Source organism: Xyrauchen texanus, chromosome 10 (assembly GCF_025860055.1).
Source record: "Xyrauchen texanus isolate HMW12.3.18 chromosome 10, RBS_HiC_50CHRs, whole genome shotgun sequence".
NCBI classification, from domain to species: domain Eukaryota; kingdom Metazoa; phylum Chordata; class Actinopteri; order Cypriniformes; family Catostomidae; genus Xyrauchen; species Xyrauchen texanus.
In genome coordinates this window covers 35,782,799-35,801,958 of record NC_068285.1, presented here as the reverse complement: position 1 = coordinate 35,801,958, position 19,160 = coordinate 35,782,799, and the positions used below count along the sequence as shown (strand labels likewise).

Here is a 19,160-nt window from a genome sequence, read left to right as displayed (position 1 = left end):
GGATTTAAAGTCAACACGAAAGTGTTTGCAACCAATTTTACTTCCGTAATGTGATGAATTTCTCAGTGAATCGTGATATTCAATGAGAAAAAAATGCATCATGGATTTAAACGGTTGGGAATTGATTGGATTGTGAATAGAAATGAACATTAACCAATATTAATATGCTCTGTAAAAGCATTGATCATCGTTAGTTCATGAAAACTGATGAAGTAATGTCAACAAATACAGGCCCCTATTTTAAGAGTTCTGTACCTTAAGCGCTGGTTCTAGTCCAATTACTGCATCATCTGCATCCTATTATGTATGTCAAGCAACATTAATATAAATGAAGACAGCCCATTCATATGAATGTGGTTGTGTTAATGGACTGTATGCAATGCATCCCCTGCTATATTACTGTTTTGTTGTCTGTGCTGTTCCAGACCTCAATGTATGTTTTGTAGCCTAAATGTTCTCTATCGGATTCTTTCAGACTGTTGTCTCTCTTCCTGCTCGCCTGTGTCTTACCTGCTCAAGATATGCTTCCCATCCCTACAATATAACTATTGTATATTTGTTATATGTTTCTTTGTTTAATGTTTCATTTTTGTGCAGCATAGTTGTGCTTTGGAAAGGCATTATACAAATTAAATATATTATTATTATTAACCATATTGATCTAATGACAAACAAATCATGGCTCGTATTAAAAGTTATTGATAGCTTTTTAATATCATCTGCTGCTGGAATCCTCAAACTGCAAATGCAGGAACAGACTTTAGACTTTGTGTCGAGAATAAACGTGGTTCTCAAATGTCACTTTGTGGCATTATTTAACATACAATACACCCAGAATTCATGGGCATACACCCACAGATAGCGCAAAAACTCCCACCCACACCTACTTGCACTGGCACGAAAATTGCTATTAGAATTGGCGCTCTCACAAAAATGTGATAAGACGTAGTGCATGGTCGTTGCACTTAGTGCTGCATGTAGTGTGGTTATGAAAAGCCTATAGACCCTATATCCTTATTGTCAAGTGTTAACATTATTATTTATTCACTTAAAATGCTAAGTTTCAACTTTGAAGTTAATGTTGTCCATAAACAATTGATTTGAATGAGAAAAGTAGTCTCTAAATGACAGATGGTTGATGGGGGGCCTGGGTAACTCAGCGAGTATTGATGCTGACTTCCACCCCTGTAGTCATGAGTTCAATTCCAGGGTGAGCTGTGTGACTCCAGCCAGGTCTCCTAAGCAACCAAATTGGCCCAGTTGCTAGGGAGGGTAGAGTCCTCGTGGTTGCTATAATGTGTGGTTCTCGCTCTTGGGGGGCATGTGGTGAGATTTGCGTGGATGCCGCGGAGAATAGCATGGGCTACCACATGCGCCATGTCTCCGTGGTAACATGTTCAACAAGCCACATGATAAGATGCACCGATTGACAGTCTCAGACATGGAGGCATCTGAGATTTGTCCTACCACCCGGATTGAGGCGAGTCACTACACCACCACAAGGATTTAGAGTGCATTGAGTATTGGGCTTTCCAAATTGGGGAGGAAAGGGGAGAAATAAAAATTAAAAGAAACAGGTGGTTGATGGGGAGGAGTTGAAAAAATATGGTTTATACTACCAGCCAAAAAAGAATGTGATTTCAAACGTGGAGCAGTTTATTATATTTTTTAGGAAAAATAACAAAAACTAAAAACTGTATTCTTTGGAATAACGTGCTCCAATGAATTATTCGTAATAATACCAGGAACATGTATTAAAAAGTAAATAGGGTCAATTTTGATATCATGTTGACTTATGGGAAGTAAGGCAAAAAAAATCTAATAAAAAAAGAACAGTTGAAAAAAGGCACACAGCTCTACAGTATGTTGCAGCAGCACACTAAAGCGGTAAATAGAATAGCCATATTCATAAAGAATATTCCAATGAATGCAATATAAAGACCAAAATAACCATCACTGTACACTAATGTGCTCATTAGAGACGGCAAGCTGTTGAATTACTTGTGACACAAGCAATTAGAAAAAATTTCTCTCACTATTACAATGTGGAGATCTTCATCAAACAATGAGTTTGCAGTTCGGTCTGAGCGGTGTAATTTGGCCACAGGTAGGTGAATGAGACGCGGCCAGTGTGGTCCATCGTTTCTTCTGTGAATGTTTTCCTGAATGCCCTGAGAGTGAAAGTGCTTAGAAGAAAGATTCCACTGCACCATTTAAACCACAATTGTCTGGACTGTTTGTGATTGGCAGGATGTTGTATGGAATAGGAAAGGGACTGCATAACCAGTGTTGGGTGGTAAATTACTCATAAATATAATCCTCTACAAATTACTATTCTTTAAAATTATAATCAGATTACACTACTCATTACTTCACAGAAAACTAATCACATGACTAATTAATTTTCTTTTATGTTACTTTCTAAAACCCCTACTTCCACTTTTCACGGAAAAGTTTTTGTTTTTCTGCTCAACAAATTAAAAATAACGTCTATTTTTCCTCCTCGTCCATTGACGCATGCAAGCGAAACACTCGTTTCTCCCTTGCAATGACACGTTATGTCACAGAAACACAAATCAATGCACTAATTAACATTTGTAATGTTTTTAATGTATTGCATGTAAATAATATTATTTAAAAAATGTATTACGCATGTAATATAATTGTAACATTACTGAAAGTAACTGTAATCTGATTACAAGAATTTAAATTCTTAAACTTCATTACACTACTTTTTGACATTAAAAGAAATTAAATTACAGTAAATAATTACTTTGTAATCCCATTACACCCAACACTGTGCATAATATTTTGAAGAGCCAAGTTCTGAAACAGATGGAAAGAAAGATAAAGTGAAAAGTCTTATTGTCATCATTGTTAGAGTTTTAATTATAGTCCAGGTGCTATCTCAGTGCTGATAATGGTTGTGAGCTCAGAAAAGAACTTTCCCGCTTTTTTCCGCAACACAATATCCTGGTTTATTTAGGACTTGCCACATGGGGTGACAGGTTTCTCCTCATCTGTGTGAATCTGCACAGAAGCCAAAGTCACTGAAAGGTGGAAAGTTGTCTCTGGTCTTCCAGCTCACAGCAGGTTTGAGTTCCTCAGCTGAGGTACCCTTTCAAGGCAGGAGCTGTGTCAAACTTCTAAAACTTCCAGTGTGACAGCTCTGGAGTTCACTTGTCCACTTTGTCCTCCAGTTTGTTTCAATGTGTCAAACCCACAAGCACCAAAGAGTTCACATTGGTTGATGGGGACACTAAAAGGTCATTTGATTGAAGATGAAAGGTGGGCTTCACGACTTTGTTATTTGATGGCTTACTTGTTTTGTCTCAGAGCACTTTGGGGAAGACAAAACAAAGAGTTGAAAAAAAAAAAAGATTTGCATTTTCCAAAAGAAAACAGTAGTGCTTGTAAGGCAGCAACATTTTTTGACTTTAGTCCTGAGATTCAGACTTTGGTCCTGTGTAAGTGTAGGGCAAAACCTAGTGAGCTACCTCTATAGACAACATTTTAAGGTGCCATAGGCATGCTTCCAACACAAAGGCTATTCCAAAAGGTAAGTTGCTTCGCGTTCAAAGAATTCTAAGGCTGGATCATGTGACTTGACTGCAAGAATGAATTTAATATGGTGGATAAACTAATATTAAATTGTAAATTTACTTATAATTCATTAAAAACTGAATAGTATCAATAAAAAAACATGATCACATGAAAATTATTTGACTGTGGTGACATTTTTGCTAAATTACATTATGTGGTTCATTACACATATCACAGCAGTTCCGAGGTGAAACGTAAAAGCGAGGAAACTGGTGAATGCAAAAATCATTTTGCAAAATTATAGGTATAGTAATGTGATTCTCTGAGACCAGGATGACAAAAATACTTATTGTATACTACTATGCTTTTAGCTTAGCAATATGCTAAGAGCAAATTGTTGAGTCTTAGTCAAATCTTACGTATATTTCATGTGAGGAGCGAATGTATGATGCATTAACTGAAGTGGAAATTATGTGTTAATGATGTGTGATTTTGTTGCACACTGAAGAAGGCACACGCCGAAACGCGTCTGTGCAAAATAAACAATATATGCATAGTGCGGCCACTTTTTCCATTTTAATGATGTGTTCCAAAGCAGTCACTTATGAGGTTCCATTTCAGTTATTCTGCTGCCATTGAAGGTGGTAGGCAGTGAGGTAGCTTAATAAGTGTAAAGAAGGCTATAAACAGTAGCTTAGTAGATGTAAATAAGGCTATAAACAGTTTAGTATTTGTAAGGAAGACAAAACCAAAGTACATCATTGCTGTCGGTGACATTGTTTTCAAGAGAATAACATAGTGCTGCCGTGCAAGCATGTACAGTAATACAATTTCCCAATGTGTATTGCAGTAATAACTTGTGAATAGTGAGTAGGGAATTTTTAATTAGAAAAGAAAACAATGCAACAAGTCTTAAAGGAATAGTTCACCTAGAAATTTAAATTATATCATGTTTTACGCAATTGTCATTTTTCAGTGAAAATATTAAAAGTCTGTTGCATGTTTATGAGCATTATTACAGTGGCTTATGTTTTCAGGAAATTGTTGTTTAGCACTAAAAACAATAACAAGCAATAAGAAGTCATGAATTCAGCTATCCAACTTATAAAAGAGCTAACTTCATGCATTTTGATTTCAATTCAAATCAAGCAGGCACATAAACAATGAGCATACCTGTCCTGAGGCTAAAGCCTATTATTGCCGACAGAGGAAGGCATTATTAGACCTTGCTGCGAAGTAGTCCTCCCGTAGGGTGCTCTGGGGTACTGCACTCTGACGAGTTCTTGGCTTTGTCCTTGTTATTGTTGGGCTCGTTGTCTTTGATGATGTCATATTGGCGACAAAAGAGAGCTATTACACCTGTGTGCAAATGGGCATGAGTGAGAGAGGGTTTAGTTGAAGACAGAGATAGAGAGAGTTGTAGTGATGGATGGGAGGTTGTCGGAATGAAGAATGGAAAAAAACTTTATGATGGATTGCGCTGTGTTTCTGCCTCAAATAATAACATACCATTTATAGCTTGGCTAGAACAGAATGGTGAGCTGCTCTGAGGACTTCAGTTTAAGATGTTCCACAACTGTCCTGTTTGATGATAAGTTCTCTAGTCTTCTTAAAGGCTTGATGTGGATTGTACACAGATAATGAAGACCTCGAAGGCCAAATTATAACTTTACATAGAAACACATGCTTTCCTTCTCCACTAAACTACAGACCACTACAGACCCTCTATATCGGTAACATTTTATTATAATTTCCTTTACAAACTTTTCAAATCAAAAGCTGATCACTACAAGAAATAGTTAGAAATTCCATTAAACTATTTCTTTTTCATATTTTTTTTTTTTTTCATATTTGAATGTGCACAAACTACTGAAGTTTTAATATTTATAAAATATTTGTTACTGACTTATTAAAGTAAAACATTTTAAATGATCAAAATGATCAACATCTTTGTCATTCCAAATAATCAGACTTTAGGGTTAGCTTTGGGGATAGGCTTATAGCTGGAAGTGGCATTGGGGGCTCAACAACATTCTTATCACCCTATCTTGCTCTGATTTTGGGGTAGTTAATGGTTTGGGTTGGGGTTGGATTTGGAGTTAGGGTTAGGACTATGTTTGTTTGACAAGAATATTGTTCCAGGTCCAACAAAATTCAGCAGCATGTCATACTTGGTGAAATCAAGGTAATCAGTTGACGTGATTATCACCTACAAACTGGTTGATTATTAGTCTTACCTGCCCACATGACGAGAACCACAACAATAATTATGAGCTCCCCAGCCCTGAGCTGGGCAGCCTGGCCAACCTCTTCCATGGTCACTTCATCTGTGTGGAGCAAAATCAAACGAATACAATTCACAGGCAACATATTTTTAAAAGCAAAAAAACTAAACAAAAAAACAACAGTTTAAAGTAGGATCCAAAAGTCTGAGAACATATTGAAAATGTGGGATTCAAAATACAATTTCAATCTGGAAAAGAACAGAAACAAAAAATGAACAGAAAAACAGAAATGAAAAACGTTACGACATAACTAATATTAACTAATTTCTTAAGATTTTGCACTATATAGTAATTTATCTAATAAACAAATGTGTGACACTGGCCAAGTTAACTCCTTTGTACAAAAAGTCAGATTGTCTTATATTGAAACAAGCAAGTTGCTCTTTGGAATGTTCATAAATCATGCTGTATAACAAGAATCATCAGGTTTGACACAAACTTGTGGACTCCATGCCAGCTCGAGTACTTGCTGTCATTAAAGGTGCACTCAGTAATTGTATGTGTTGTTTGTCATGTTGACATTTCACTGACACCTTGGGGCCTGGATGCAGCATCATTCGAATATAATAGTTTTAATTTATCAGTGCCACTGTAGAAATTCACTGTTCACAGTCAGCCATGATTAATCCACGAGTGAAAGTGTCCAATAACAAGGTGGTTACTGAGATTCAGCAAGTAGCATTCAGCTGGTCATGTGTTTCTAACATGGCAGCCCCATGAGGAGACCCTCTCCATGTAGATTTAAACAGCTTATTACTGATAGGATACTGCTATGACTGTAGTCTTCATCTCATGTGAGTGGTCATGATTTAAAACATATGTTTTAAAATGAATAATCCGTAAAACTGTTTAATGAGGAAAAATTGCATCTATAATTTTTGTGCACTTGAAAAGCAAAGGGGCACAAAACAAACAAATTAATTCGTGAAAGTCGTAGGAATTCAAACGAGTGCAGTAGCCAAATTTGGAAAAGTCATTTGAATCCTGAGGATTTCGCTTTCGCTAATTTATCCTTTTATCTATTCAGCTTTTCAATTAAACATTTATACTAATAATATAATTAATATTTAAAAATATAAAATTATATATATAAAAAAACATTTTGACCAGTGTTCTCAGACTCAAAAATTTTATTAAATAATTTATTTTAGAGAGAAAAATTTTATGTTTATAAGCTAAAAATGTTATTCTACATATTAAGGAATAAATAGGCATACTTGGTAGAAAATAATAATAATAAGATAATTATTTGTCACAAAATGTGTCTTGGACTAATGAAATTATGTATATGACTGTGTTGAATATCTTTGAATTGCAATTCAGTAAATTCCACTTCCTATCATTCCAATTCCAATTCTAATTCAACTTCCTGTGGGGCATGACCAATTCAATTCAAATTCCAACTCATGATTTGAAAGGGAGTTCATTATGAAAATCAGAATTTTGCACAACACTGGCCTAAGAACATTTCTACTATTCCTTGAATCATCAGAAAGTCACTTTAAATAAAATGTCAGCAAAAAGAACCATTGTAAAAGTAAATATTGTTTAGAGGTATTAGCACAATAATAGCAATATTTAATAGATCCTGTATAATGGAGCTTACGGGTCTTGGAGGTGAAGTGTGTAATTTTTTAAATGTTAAAATTCTTTCTCATATCCCAGCGACATCTACAACACCTAAGTTAGTCATTTGTAGGTTGACTTTCCGAAGAAAGTAAACACTTCTGTAGCTCTTTCAACATTTTACCAAATATCTGAGTTGCCGCAGATTCACCACTTATTCATTTTCACATGCAAATTAGCTTTACTACCAGTGACTACTGGTGAAGAGCTGCAAACTTCTGGCAAACATTTGTGGCAAATAGCAAGCTCATATCTCAAGCTCAAAATAATGAGTGGCCAATTTGCAGCAAGTTTGTGGAAATCCGATTTTTTGTAAGGGTAGCTCTGTTTGAGTGGACCAACATGTCCACCTGGAAAACAAATAAATCGTTAGCAGCCACCTAACCAGCCTAAGCATAGAATTAGCTTAACCACCCTAAAGACTACTTCAGAAACAGCATGGCACCATCTCATCCCTGAAAACACCAAAGCAACAGTGTAAGCTTAGCATTAGTTTAACAGCCCAGAATACTTTAGTAACCCCTTAGCAAAAGGGGTTACTAAAAAACACCTTAGCAAAAGCCTAATCATGCATTAGCATATGCTGCCCTGAATACTTCAGTAACCGCTTAGCAATCACCTAGTAACCACTAAAAACACCTTCGCAACAGCCTAAGCCAAGCATTAGCTTAGCAGCCACCCAGAATACTTGAGCAACAGCTTAAACATCTCAACACAGAAAACAACTTAGTGACAGCTTAAGCCTAGCATTAACTTAGCAACCACCCAGAATACCCCCTAACAGCCAACTAGAAACATCTATCTATCTATCTATCTATCTATCTATCTATCTATCTATCTATCTATCTATCTATCTATCTATCTATCTATCTATCTATCTATCTGTCTATCTGTCTGTCTGTCTGTCTGTCTGTCTGTCTGTCTATCTATCTATATGTCTGTCAGTCAGTCAGTCAGTCAGTCAGTCAGTCAGTCAGTCAGTCAGTCTGTCTGTCTGTCTGTCTGTCTGTCTCAACCTAGTATTACAAGTATGGAAGGCTTTTAAAAGTGTTAAACATGTATGTCAACATTGAAGTTTGTATTGACTTTCCTTAATATGTAGTGACACACATGTGACACACTTCACATTTGATGATTACGACCTTTAATTAACTGACACATGTACAGGTCAGTATTGTAATTAACTTTGAAAACCATGACGTTCTTGCACTGTGGTGAGTGATGTAAACCCAGAGCACTTGCTTGCCCAGTCTCACCATGAGTCCAAACCAAATGTTTCTAATAGGGTTAATAAATAAATAAATACAAATAAATACATGTAATTACTTTTTCTGGAACATTTGAAACTAAAACATTGAGTAGTTCTCTGATCCTCAAAATGTGAGAGGCAACAAAGGTGTATAATGCAGCTACTGAATGCTTGATATTTCACTGATATTTTGAGGTAACAACCTCACACAATGTGGAACCTGCTGTCTCTTAACTGCATAACTGAGGATTTTACATGAAATGTCAATAACACTGTCCAGTGCCAAGGACTGATGCTCATCTATAAAATGGCAAGTGTTCCTGGAGCATAAGCCTCCCCTTCAGAGTAAGTGGGTCATCAAAATGGATTACAAAACATAAAATTGACTGTATTGTGAGTTGTTCTATATAGTCAGGCTCTTTAGAAACAGCTAATTTATTAGGAAAACGCACAAAAAAAGAGTACTTTGCGCCCTGAATTATGACACAGGGCCATTTTTAGAGTAGTTGTATAACCGCCACACCGCTATGGGTCTTGTTTCCTCTATTGGAGCTATGGAAATGATATGACTGTTAGTCATCATTCAAATGAAATCTATTCATACAAAAACTGAATGGACCTTGAAACATTAATGTGTTTTATCTGTATTTTATCGCTGCAAATAAATATGTCCAGTAAATGTATGCAAGAAACATAATGTTTAATTTAAATTTCAGACACTGGGTAAATTGAGTGCACTTTCTAACAAAAAATAATGTGCTGGTACCATGGTACAGTAATGGTTTCAGATGGTAATACCATGATACTTTGAAATATGCACTGTAAAAAGTGATAACAATAGGTTACTATCGTAACCCCGGTTCTCTGAAACATCGAGTGGAGAGATCCACCTATGGGAAGGGCATCCGCACCTGACCTCTGCAGAAGCATCCAATTGCACCAAGTCTGGCCTGACAGACAGAAGCGCGTGTCCAATGCTCGGTAAGGGACCCGCCCCTTACCAAGTGCATAAAACACTCGTACGCGCTATCTTACCTCAGTGAGCATATTCACTTCTCGTGCAGCAAGCGGGGCAAGCTTGGTGGATCTCTCCACTCGATGTTTCAGAGAACTGGGGTTACGATAGTAACCTATTGTTCTCTTTCATAATCTCGTGTTCGAGATCCACCTATGGGAGATATGGACAGCTCCCCGATTGCCCAATACACTACAATGAGGCCCTGAAAGCCAGAGGACGGTCACCTCGAAAGGCGGTGCATGACACGTCACATGGAAACCACCCCACAAAGTGAGGAAGCCACTTTAGCAACAAAGAATAGCATATGGTAACATGCATTCGTGAATAAACCTGACCGCACTCTCATGGTGAATATATGGTGGCAGGTGTAGAGTAGAAACATGCTTAGTGATTTTAAAGTGCTGGACTAGGCAGCCCAGACTTAAGGAGGGGTGGAGGGCCTAAGAGCACAAAGCTACAAAGAGCCAACACCCAGGACAGAATGAGCTACCGGGGTTCTGGTGACATCTAGCCGGTAGTATCTGGCAAACGTATGGTGAGAGGCCCAGCTTGCAGCGGCACATATGTCCTGCAAAGAGACTCCCTTAAATAGAGCCCAAGAGGCAGCCATACCTCTAGTGGAGTGAGCTCTGATGCCCTCTGGGGGCTGCACTCCCTTTGATTCATATGCCAAAGATATAGCTTCCACAAGCCAATGAGAAAGGCGTTGCTTGGAAATGGGGTTCCCTGAGTGCGGGGGCCCCAAGAGATGAAAAGCTGGTCGCTTTTTCTAAACGAGCTGGTCCTGTCTAAGTATGCCACGCAGGGCACGTACAGGACACAAAGCGTTCAACCTCTGATCCTCTGTGGAGGAGAAAGGAGCTGGGTGGAACGCGGAGAGCTCAATCACCTCACACGTGAATGCCGGGAAGCATTTTGGCATAAAGGCCAGGTTGGGCCTGAGAAAAACCTTATCTCCACTGAGAGAGAATTTAGTGCACGAGGGATGAACAGAGAGTGCATGCATATCACTGACCCGCTTGGCAGATGCCAAGGCCAAGAGCAAAGCTGTCTTGAAAGACAAATTCTTAAGGGAAATACTCCCCAGGGGCTCAAACGGCTGTTGAGACATTGCGTCCAGCACCATGGAGAGGTCCCATTCAGGAACGACTCTCCTGGGGACTGGAAGAGAGCGGCGTGCGCCCTTCATAAACCTACGAATAAGGGGGTGTTGCCCCACCGTAGCGCTGTCGAACCCCACATGACATGCAGCGATAGCCGCTAAATAGACCTTAATAGTGGAAAAGGATCTTCCCTTGTCCATAAGGTCCTGCAAAAAGCATAAGATGTCGGTGATTGAGCACTGATATGATGTTACCCGTCGCCCTTCACACCACTCTTCGAACACACGCCACTTACAGTCATAAAGAGATCGTGTCGAAGAGGCTCTGGCACACTGAATGATGGCCACAACACGTGGGGGGTGCCCCAATGTGTTTAAGTTGGCCCTCTCACGGGCCAGGCCCAGAGGGCCACCCTGTCCGGGTGTGGGTGATAAATTTCCCCGTTCGTTCCTGTGCGAAGTGGGAGGGGCCATGGCTGGGCATACAGCAGAGGGATAACCTCTGAGAGCCACGGCGCCTTGGGCCACCTGGGAGCTATCAAAATCATGGTCAAGCTCTGTTCCCTCACCCTGGCCAGAGACGGCGTTATGAGGCAAAGGGGAGGAAATGCATAAAGCAGCACGTTGGGCCACGGGTGGGCCAGTGCGTCCACGCCGAGGGGGGCGTCCTCGTCCCGTAGCGAGAAGAATATAGGACAATGGGCGTTTTCGCGCGAGGCGAAGAGATCTACGGTTGGCTGGCCAAACCTCCTCCACAGTAGACACACTATCTGAGGATGGAGACGCCAGTCTCCGTAGAGCGGGTTTCCCCTTGACAAGAGGTCTGCGCCCCTGTTCAGTATGCCCGGGACATGGGTCGCCCGTAACGACAGGAAGTGCTGCCTGCTCCATACTAACAGCCTGTGAGCGAGAGCATGCAGCTTGGAGGAGTGCATCCCCCCCGGCGGTTGATATATGCTACAGCTGTCGTGTTGTCGCAGCGCACCAGCACATGATGCCCCTGCACGCGGGGCAGAAAGTGATTCAGAGCCTTCCACACAGTGAGGAGCTCTAAATAATTTATATGGGCTGAGTGAAGTGTGCTTGGCCACACACCATTCACTGTTCTGCCCTCTTGCGTGGCTCCCCACCCTGTTAAGGACGCGTCTGTCGTCACTACTTTCCGCAGCATAATCGCCCCGAGAGGGGTCCCATGCGCGTAGAACTCTGCGTTCCTCCAGTGGCGCAGCGCTGCTGTGCACGAGCGCGTCACTGTGACAGAGCGGCGGAGATCGCTTAAAGGGCTGAGATGAAGAGTTAAAACCCACTTCATGAACGCCCTCATTCTCAGAAGGCCCAAAGGCAGGACATGTATAGCCGCAGCCATAAGACCCTGTAGCCTGAGACATGCATGATAAAGTATTCTCGTTCCTTCTTTGAATTGTGAGAGGCAATTCATTAAGGAGAGAACGCGTTCTTGTGAGAGACGCGCGCGCATTGTAACCGAATTCAGCTCCAGACCCAGAAAAGTAACTCTCTGCGCGGGAGTGAAATTGCTCTTGCTCACGTTCACTCTGAAGCCGAGCGCTGTGATGTGAGCGAGCACACGGGCAGTGTTTTGCAATACGATCTCTCTCGAATCGGCTATAATCAGCCAATCGTCTATGTAAGTCAGGATTTTGAGCCCCGCTATTCTCAGCGGGGCTAACCCTGCTTCCGCACACGTACAAAACACTCTTGGACTGAGTGCTAGGCCAAATGGAAGCACTGTAATTTCGTAACATATGCCTTGGAAGGCGAAACGAAGAAACTTCCTGTGTGGCGGGTAAATGTTGATGTGGAAAAACGCATCTTTCAGATCGATTGACGTGAACCAATCGCTCTGTTTTATTGCACGAGAGAGAACGTTGCGGGTTAACATTCTGAAATTGTATTTCGTTAAATGTTTGTTCAACACTCTGAGATCCAGAATGGGACGAAGTGAACCGTCCTTTTTTGGAATCAGGAAATAACGGGAGTAAAAACCCTGTTGACACTGATGCGGAGGCACCGCTCGCACCGCCCCCTTCTCGAGAAGAGAAGAGATCTCGTCTTTCAGAATGTGCGCGGAGCTCTCTTCTGTGTGAGAAAAGATAACTCCGCTGAAACGTGGGGGTTTCCTGGCAAACTGAAGTCTGTAGCCCTTCGAAATGGTGCGAATCACCCATTCTGGGGCAGACACAGACTGCCAGGCTGTCACGTGTGATGTGAGAGAGCCCACACTCACCGGCGAGTTGCCTAGGGCAGGCAATACAACTGGATTGTTCATTTGTGATACAATGGCGCCATCTAGTGGACAACTTGAAAGGGGCGACATGTAGAATTTCAGAGGAACAACAGTACTTGGCAGAGCTTTCGCTCTCAGTGTTTGATATTTTTGTTGTTCTTGTTTTTTTGTTGTTTTTATTTTTGAAACACACACAGGGAATTGAACCTTTATTGAATGTGTGTGAAGTGGTTTGTGCAAACTGTGAAGAGACTGTGGTTGAGCACTTTTCAACAGTGGTAGGGCAGTCTTGGACAGTGAATTTCCCCCCAGTTCTGGAACTGGAAGCTGGGAGGGGAATTCTTTTATGGACCACACCTGAACTTGTGACATGTCCATATTGAACTGGGGTTGGGCACCCGAACGAGGGAAAAGGGGCCCTCGAGCTGAGGACTTCCTCCTTTTGGGTAAAGGGGGGAAAAACTCAAGCTTGTGTCCACTGGGCTGGTCGCCTGAAAATCTGGATCGAGAAGCCCCTGGAGCTGAGCATCAGGTAGGCCTCTTCCTCTTCCCGTCCGACGGGGTAGAGTGGGTGGGCTTTTTCGCTGCTGCCGCCGCGAAGGATGTCTTACCCCAAGGCTTAGGAGGATGGTTGGGCTGCTGGCTAGGCTGCTGGCTGGGTGGCCTGCTGCGAGCCTTAGGCCTGGCTGTGTTATGGTACGGCCGTCCTGTGGCTGGGGCCTGAGGGGGCCGTGCGGGGGGCTGGTGTGGAGTGGCCTTTCTAGGCAGGCACAGTTTAAACGCCTCATCCTCCTTCTTATCATCGCACCGCTGTTGCATAAGTCCAACAGCAGGGCCAAAAAGAGCCTGGCCTGGTTCCACTGGGGCTCCTGCTATGCGTCTTTTCTCGCTGTCGGGCAGACCAGAGAGTTTGAGCCAGAGGGCCCGTTCCCCCACAACACATAGGGCCATGGAGCGTCCGCCGGCTTGGACGGCCTGGCGGGCGTTACGAAGGACCAGGTCGTTCACGGTAACGATCTCCTTCCACAGCGTCGGCGATGGCACGCCTTTCTCCAAATGAGTACTCATGTCCTCCAACAGCTCGGCCTGGTAGGCCGAGAGGAGGGAGGAAACATTTAGAGCCCGTACCGCGAGAGCCGAGGCCTTGTACGAGGCCTGGAAGACAGATGCTGAGAAGCGGTCCATCTTATTAGGGAGAACTGGCTTAGGAGGGGCCAGTAACCCTCCCTGCGAGTAACCCTCCACGCCGAGACGAGCGGCCGCTCACTCACACACCTCGAGAAGGACCGCGTGCGGCAGTGTAGCCGAGCCGCTAACCGGGGGAGCTTGGGCGGACGGGGTGGTTTCCTCGTCGTCCGAGCCCTCAAGTATAGCAGGGTCCTCGTCCTCGCCTGAGCCAGGTGGCTCGTAGTCGAACGAGGAAATACCGGGAAGGATTTCCTCGAGTAGGCCCTCGTTAGACTGGTCAGCCCAACTGAGAGCAGGCATGCTCTGGGAAGTCCCCGGAGCTGTAACGCTTTCACCTACTCCAGCGTCCGAGTCGTAATGTTCGTCCGTGCTTTGGGAGGATGCAACTTTGAGTCTTCGTCGAAGAAGCTTCCTAGGCAGGGCGAGGCAATGGGTGCAGTTCTCAGGAAGTGAAAGCGCTTCGTGCGCGTGTCTTAGTCCCATGCACACCACGCAGAAGGGATGGGCATCCCTTGCGGCAATGAGTGAACTGCAGGCGACAGGGCATGCACGCGACTGCACATCCGGTAGGTTAGTGGGACCGGAGAGCTTGTGATCCATCGGAGAGGTGAAAGCTGAGAAACAGGCGGGCAGCCTGAGCAAATCCAGGTAGCGAGCGTGGGTGGCTTGCAACCCGAAATAATCGCAACTAAACGCAACCGTCTGACAATCACGCCTGGCGGAGGCTGATCGAATGGATATTTCCTCCTGTTGACTGTGGTGAAGTCAGCGAAAACCGTAGAGCTGCGAAGCAAAGAGGTCGTGAGAAGCGAATAACAACTGAGGTAAGATAGCGCGTACGAGTGTTTTATGCACTTGGTAAGGGGCGGGTCCCTTACCGAGCATTGGACACGCGCTTCTGTCTGTCAGGCCAGACTTGGTGCAATTGGATGCTTCTGCAGAGGTCAGGTGCGGATGCCCTTCCCATAGGTGGATCTCGAACACGAGATGATGAAAGAGAACCTGCATTTGTTACCTTAAGGAGCTACTTCTAGCAGACCTTACCTTTAAAATGAGTTTTGTTGGTAACCTAATGTATTCTGGTTGATTCAGACATATTCAATAATATATCAGGGAAAGTGTATATTTTAGGCCACCATAAGTTGTTTGCCATTTTCACCCTTTTGTCCTCACCAGCTCTTTTTAAAGGTTCTGTTGAGTTACAAATAAACTTTTTAAAGTACAACTATTCCATGTACTTTAGTCTCTCGATTAATGTGAGATCATTATAGCGGCAAACATAATAATTATTAAAAAAAGCAATGCTGTTTAAAATAGTTTTAGATGGAGTATAGAATCATATCATTAACCTTCCAAAATAATTTCATGCCAAACCAACGGTACTGAATAACTACCATTTAATGTACTTTGATATTTACCTGGTACTCCAAGGTACTTCAAAGAATATACTAACATGGTAGTGGTACATGTTCAAGCCAAACCGCAACAACAACAACAACAACATGGTAGATCCATGGTACATTTTTGTTAGTGCTGGCTTACTTGGGCTTTTTGAGGCCAGTTTCTCTGACTCTTTGGGTGTGCGGAACAGAACAGTTTCACTGGGAGGGCTGGTGCCGCTCATGCTAATGGACTGCACATGGACAATGTACTCTGTGTCTTCCTCCAAATCCCATAATGCACACGAACGAGTGGTGGTGTTCACTTCCTGGATGAATCGAAACATGCGAACGTCCTTCTTCTGTAATCATCAGAACAAAATAAATCTGAGAGTTGAGAGACTCGTACTGTGTAAAGAAGGATAAATGTACATGTGATTAATGTCACATTCAAAGTCAACATGATAATTCAACGGTAGGAAACATTCTTCCAAGGAAAAACAAAGGTTTGTATTCTGAATCTTTTATCAGAATATAATAACTTGCGCCACATCTAAATTGACTCAAATTTTTGCCTGATATCACCAAGCCCTCTCATTCTTCAATCCCTTTCAAGCAACCATCTGTCATTTAGAGACCAATTTTTATGATCCAATCAATTCCCGGATAAAATCAAGTCCTTGAATGCAATGTAAATCACTTAAGATTTGTAAATCTTTGTGTCATGTAAATGTGTAAATGTAAATTAATTTACTGTTTCACTCACAACAATATACATTATATAACAGCAGTAAATTGGGTTGTAAATACTGTTACATGGTGACTTTAAATGCATACTGCAGAAACTCTGTTTTGGTCTTGCTTCATTTGGTGACAAGCTTAAATGGCTTTGTCCTCTAGCAGATGGTAACTACAGTCCTTATTACTGAGGTCTCCACAGTTACTGCTTTCATCAAATCTGCTCAAACTCATATGCAACCACTTATGTATGCATGCATAAAACATTTTTTGAAAGCTGAAGGCGACCTAAAACATCAACAGCACATACCCTACATGAGAAAGTGGACCACTTTATATCTACATATAACTAACATGCTTACACAAGCATTCACCCACAGCATTCCCACACTAAACTAGAATTCCAATGTGATTTTCCTGAGTTTTGAACATGAAAGGATTGTAAATGGAGCAACAACTTGTTCAGTACCTGCTGGGTGATGGCAAACCCAATGACTGGGTCCCCTTCCAGGATCTCCCATGTCACTATCGCTGAGTTCCCCTCCAGTGCTTTGATGGTCACATTGAGCGGAGCAGATAAACTGTCTGATGGGACAAAAATAAATAAATACATAAATAAAATATTTATGACAAAAGATGTCAATTATATTGTTAATGTGGCATATATTGTAAGGACCATCTCTTGTAGAAATTTGTCCTAACCTAAGGTGAGATGCGACAAGTTTCCAGTTGTCTCAACTGAAGCTGTTGCACGACATGACACAATTACAGCCAGTCAGATGTTATATGAGGTTTAATATAGTTATAAGTAGCAGATTTTAAACCAGTAAGCTTTTATAGTGGGCTGGGCTACCCAGCACAATGAAGCAGATAACATAAGCCAATCGATCAACAAAATGTCACTTTATCATATTGCGTATGATTAGGACATGGCAACTAGAATCTAGAAAATGTGATATTCCTTCAAGTCTATGCAGTTTTCTCACCCGTTTTATATTTTGCCAGTGAAAATGTATAGAAAAAAGTAATATTCACAGCGATTTGCCGTTATAAGCCAACAAAAGTTATTCAATATCAGTGACAGTTGGTGATTTTGATGCGACAAAGTGGTGTTCAATTTATGCAAATGAGCAGCGATGGGTTGTGGCAACTACCAATAAGAATGCAGAAAAAACCCTGAGCATTAACAAGCTTAGAAGTGATGCTTGCCTTTTGCAAGCACCACTAAACGGCTAAGGGACCATTAATCCTGAACGCGTTCTTGCGCTAAAAAACCTAGACATAGGGCAACGAAGAGATCAAAACGACGGTGTCTCGAGATGCAATTTTAAAAGTTGGATTTCTTTGAGCTTGACACAGCAACTACAAATGTGGTACTCTAGCACGAGACATAAAAAAAAAAAACAGTGAGACATGGCATAATGGTCAAAAACGTCTGTTTAGCACACGTTACATTAAATAATTGAAAAACAAAAGCAAAAATGTGTTTGGTGTGAATGGACTCTAAAACATTATTGTGTAGGAATTATTATATATCTGTCAAATGACCAGATAAAGTTAGCACAAAATAATTTTCACCCAAAATAGTTTGTTTTCAGTCTTGTCTCAGTATCTAGCTCATTTACTGATGCCAAGAACGACAGTATAGTTTAGTGGAAATTGCCCTGATTCTCAGCTCTATGTTTGCTCTAGATCAATATTACCACTGGTCTTTGCTTTTATTTACCGTGTGGGAACACTGAGATTGTTATCTGAACTGGCCTCTTTGTCTTTGATTGTCATCAAACAAAGAAAATGGCCTGGAATAAAAGCCAGCTGCTGTTTGGCCATTGGGCAATGTATTTATGATTTTAATGGAAATGTTCTGCAGTGACTTAGAAGACTTCAGGAGTAGTGTTGTGTCATCACTTGTCTGAATGATGATGTGCCATCACATAAATCGGTGCTGTGAAGATCTAATCATCAGTAATGTTAGTTGACTACAAAGTGAATTGGTTGTCTGCTTAACATCATTCATCACAATGTAACAAATTCACAAGATGCAAATGGACAAATGATGCATTTAAATGGGTTGAAATATAGAGAAAGCCAGTCATCCTTGAGGACACAATGTGTCTCCCACTAGGAGGGTTGTGCTTGTAACAGTCATATATTACACTTTAAACAGGGGAGTAATGTAAGGTACATTCAAACCACTGGCAACATGCTTTGGAAGTTTAATGATGCCTATGTAGTGGTGTTCTTTAGAATCCTAAAATTCAAGTTTTATGGATTTTAATGTTAAAATACTTTCTCCTGGGACCATTTGACATACAGGGCCCTATTTTAAGAGCGCTTGCATTAAGCACAGCAGTCTTTACACTGATAAAGTCAGTGGGCATGGCCATGAAATTCTGGTATTTTCTTGCAGTCTAGGTGCATGTAGGTTTGGCGAAATGTAAACACTGTTTCAAAATATTGCTCTGTTCTATCATGTCAACTTCTAGCAGTGGTGACTGATTTAAGACTACACAGGAAGCAGGACCTCTCCTAAATTTTAAGAAATGCAGCAATGACAATTTTACTATAAATGCAAATAATCTATGTAAATTATATATTACTGTTTGTGCATTTCTTTTGAAGCTTGAAAATAGTCATCATAAACTGCCATTGTATGATCTTAATTAGCACAACATTTTCATTTTTAGATGAACTATCCTCAGAGGTTGTTGGTATATTGGTATTGGTATATATATATATATATATATATATATATATATATATATATATATATATATATATATATAT

General features: G+C 41.3%; 1 protein-coding gene across 1 annotated transcript in view; it reads right to left on the bottom strand.

Annotated features, from left to right (window-relative positions):
• Positions 1-2,680: 2,680 nt before the first annotated feature.
• Positions 2,681-19,160, bottom strand: part of LOC127650166 (fibronectin type III domain-containing protein 5-like) — a 42,841-nt gene continuing 26,361 nt past the window's right edge. The window contains exons 2-6 of the mRNA XM_052135400.1: positions 16,843-16,958; positions 15,799-15,997; positions 5,781-5,870; positions 4,717-4,902; positions 2,681-3,340 (exon numbers count right to left, since the gene is read on the bottom strand). Of these exons, the coding sequence (XP_051991360.1) occupies positions 4,763-4,902; positions 5,781-5,870; positions 15,799-15,997; positions 16,843-16,958 (545 nt within the window). The 3' untranslated portion in view covers positions 2,681-3,340; positions 4,717-4,762. The remainder of the gene's footprint in view (positions 3,341-4,716; positions 4,903-5,780; positions 5,871-15,798; positions 15,998-16,842; positions 16,959-19,160) is intronic.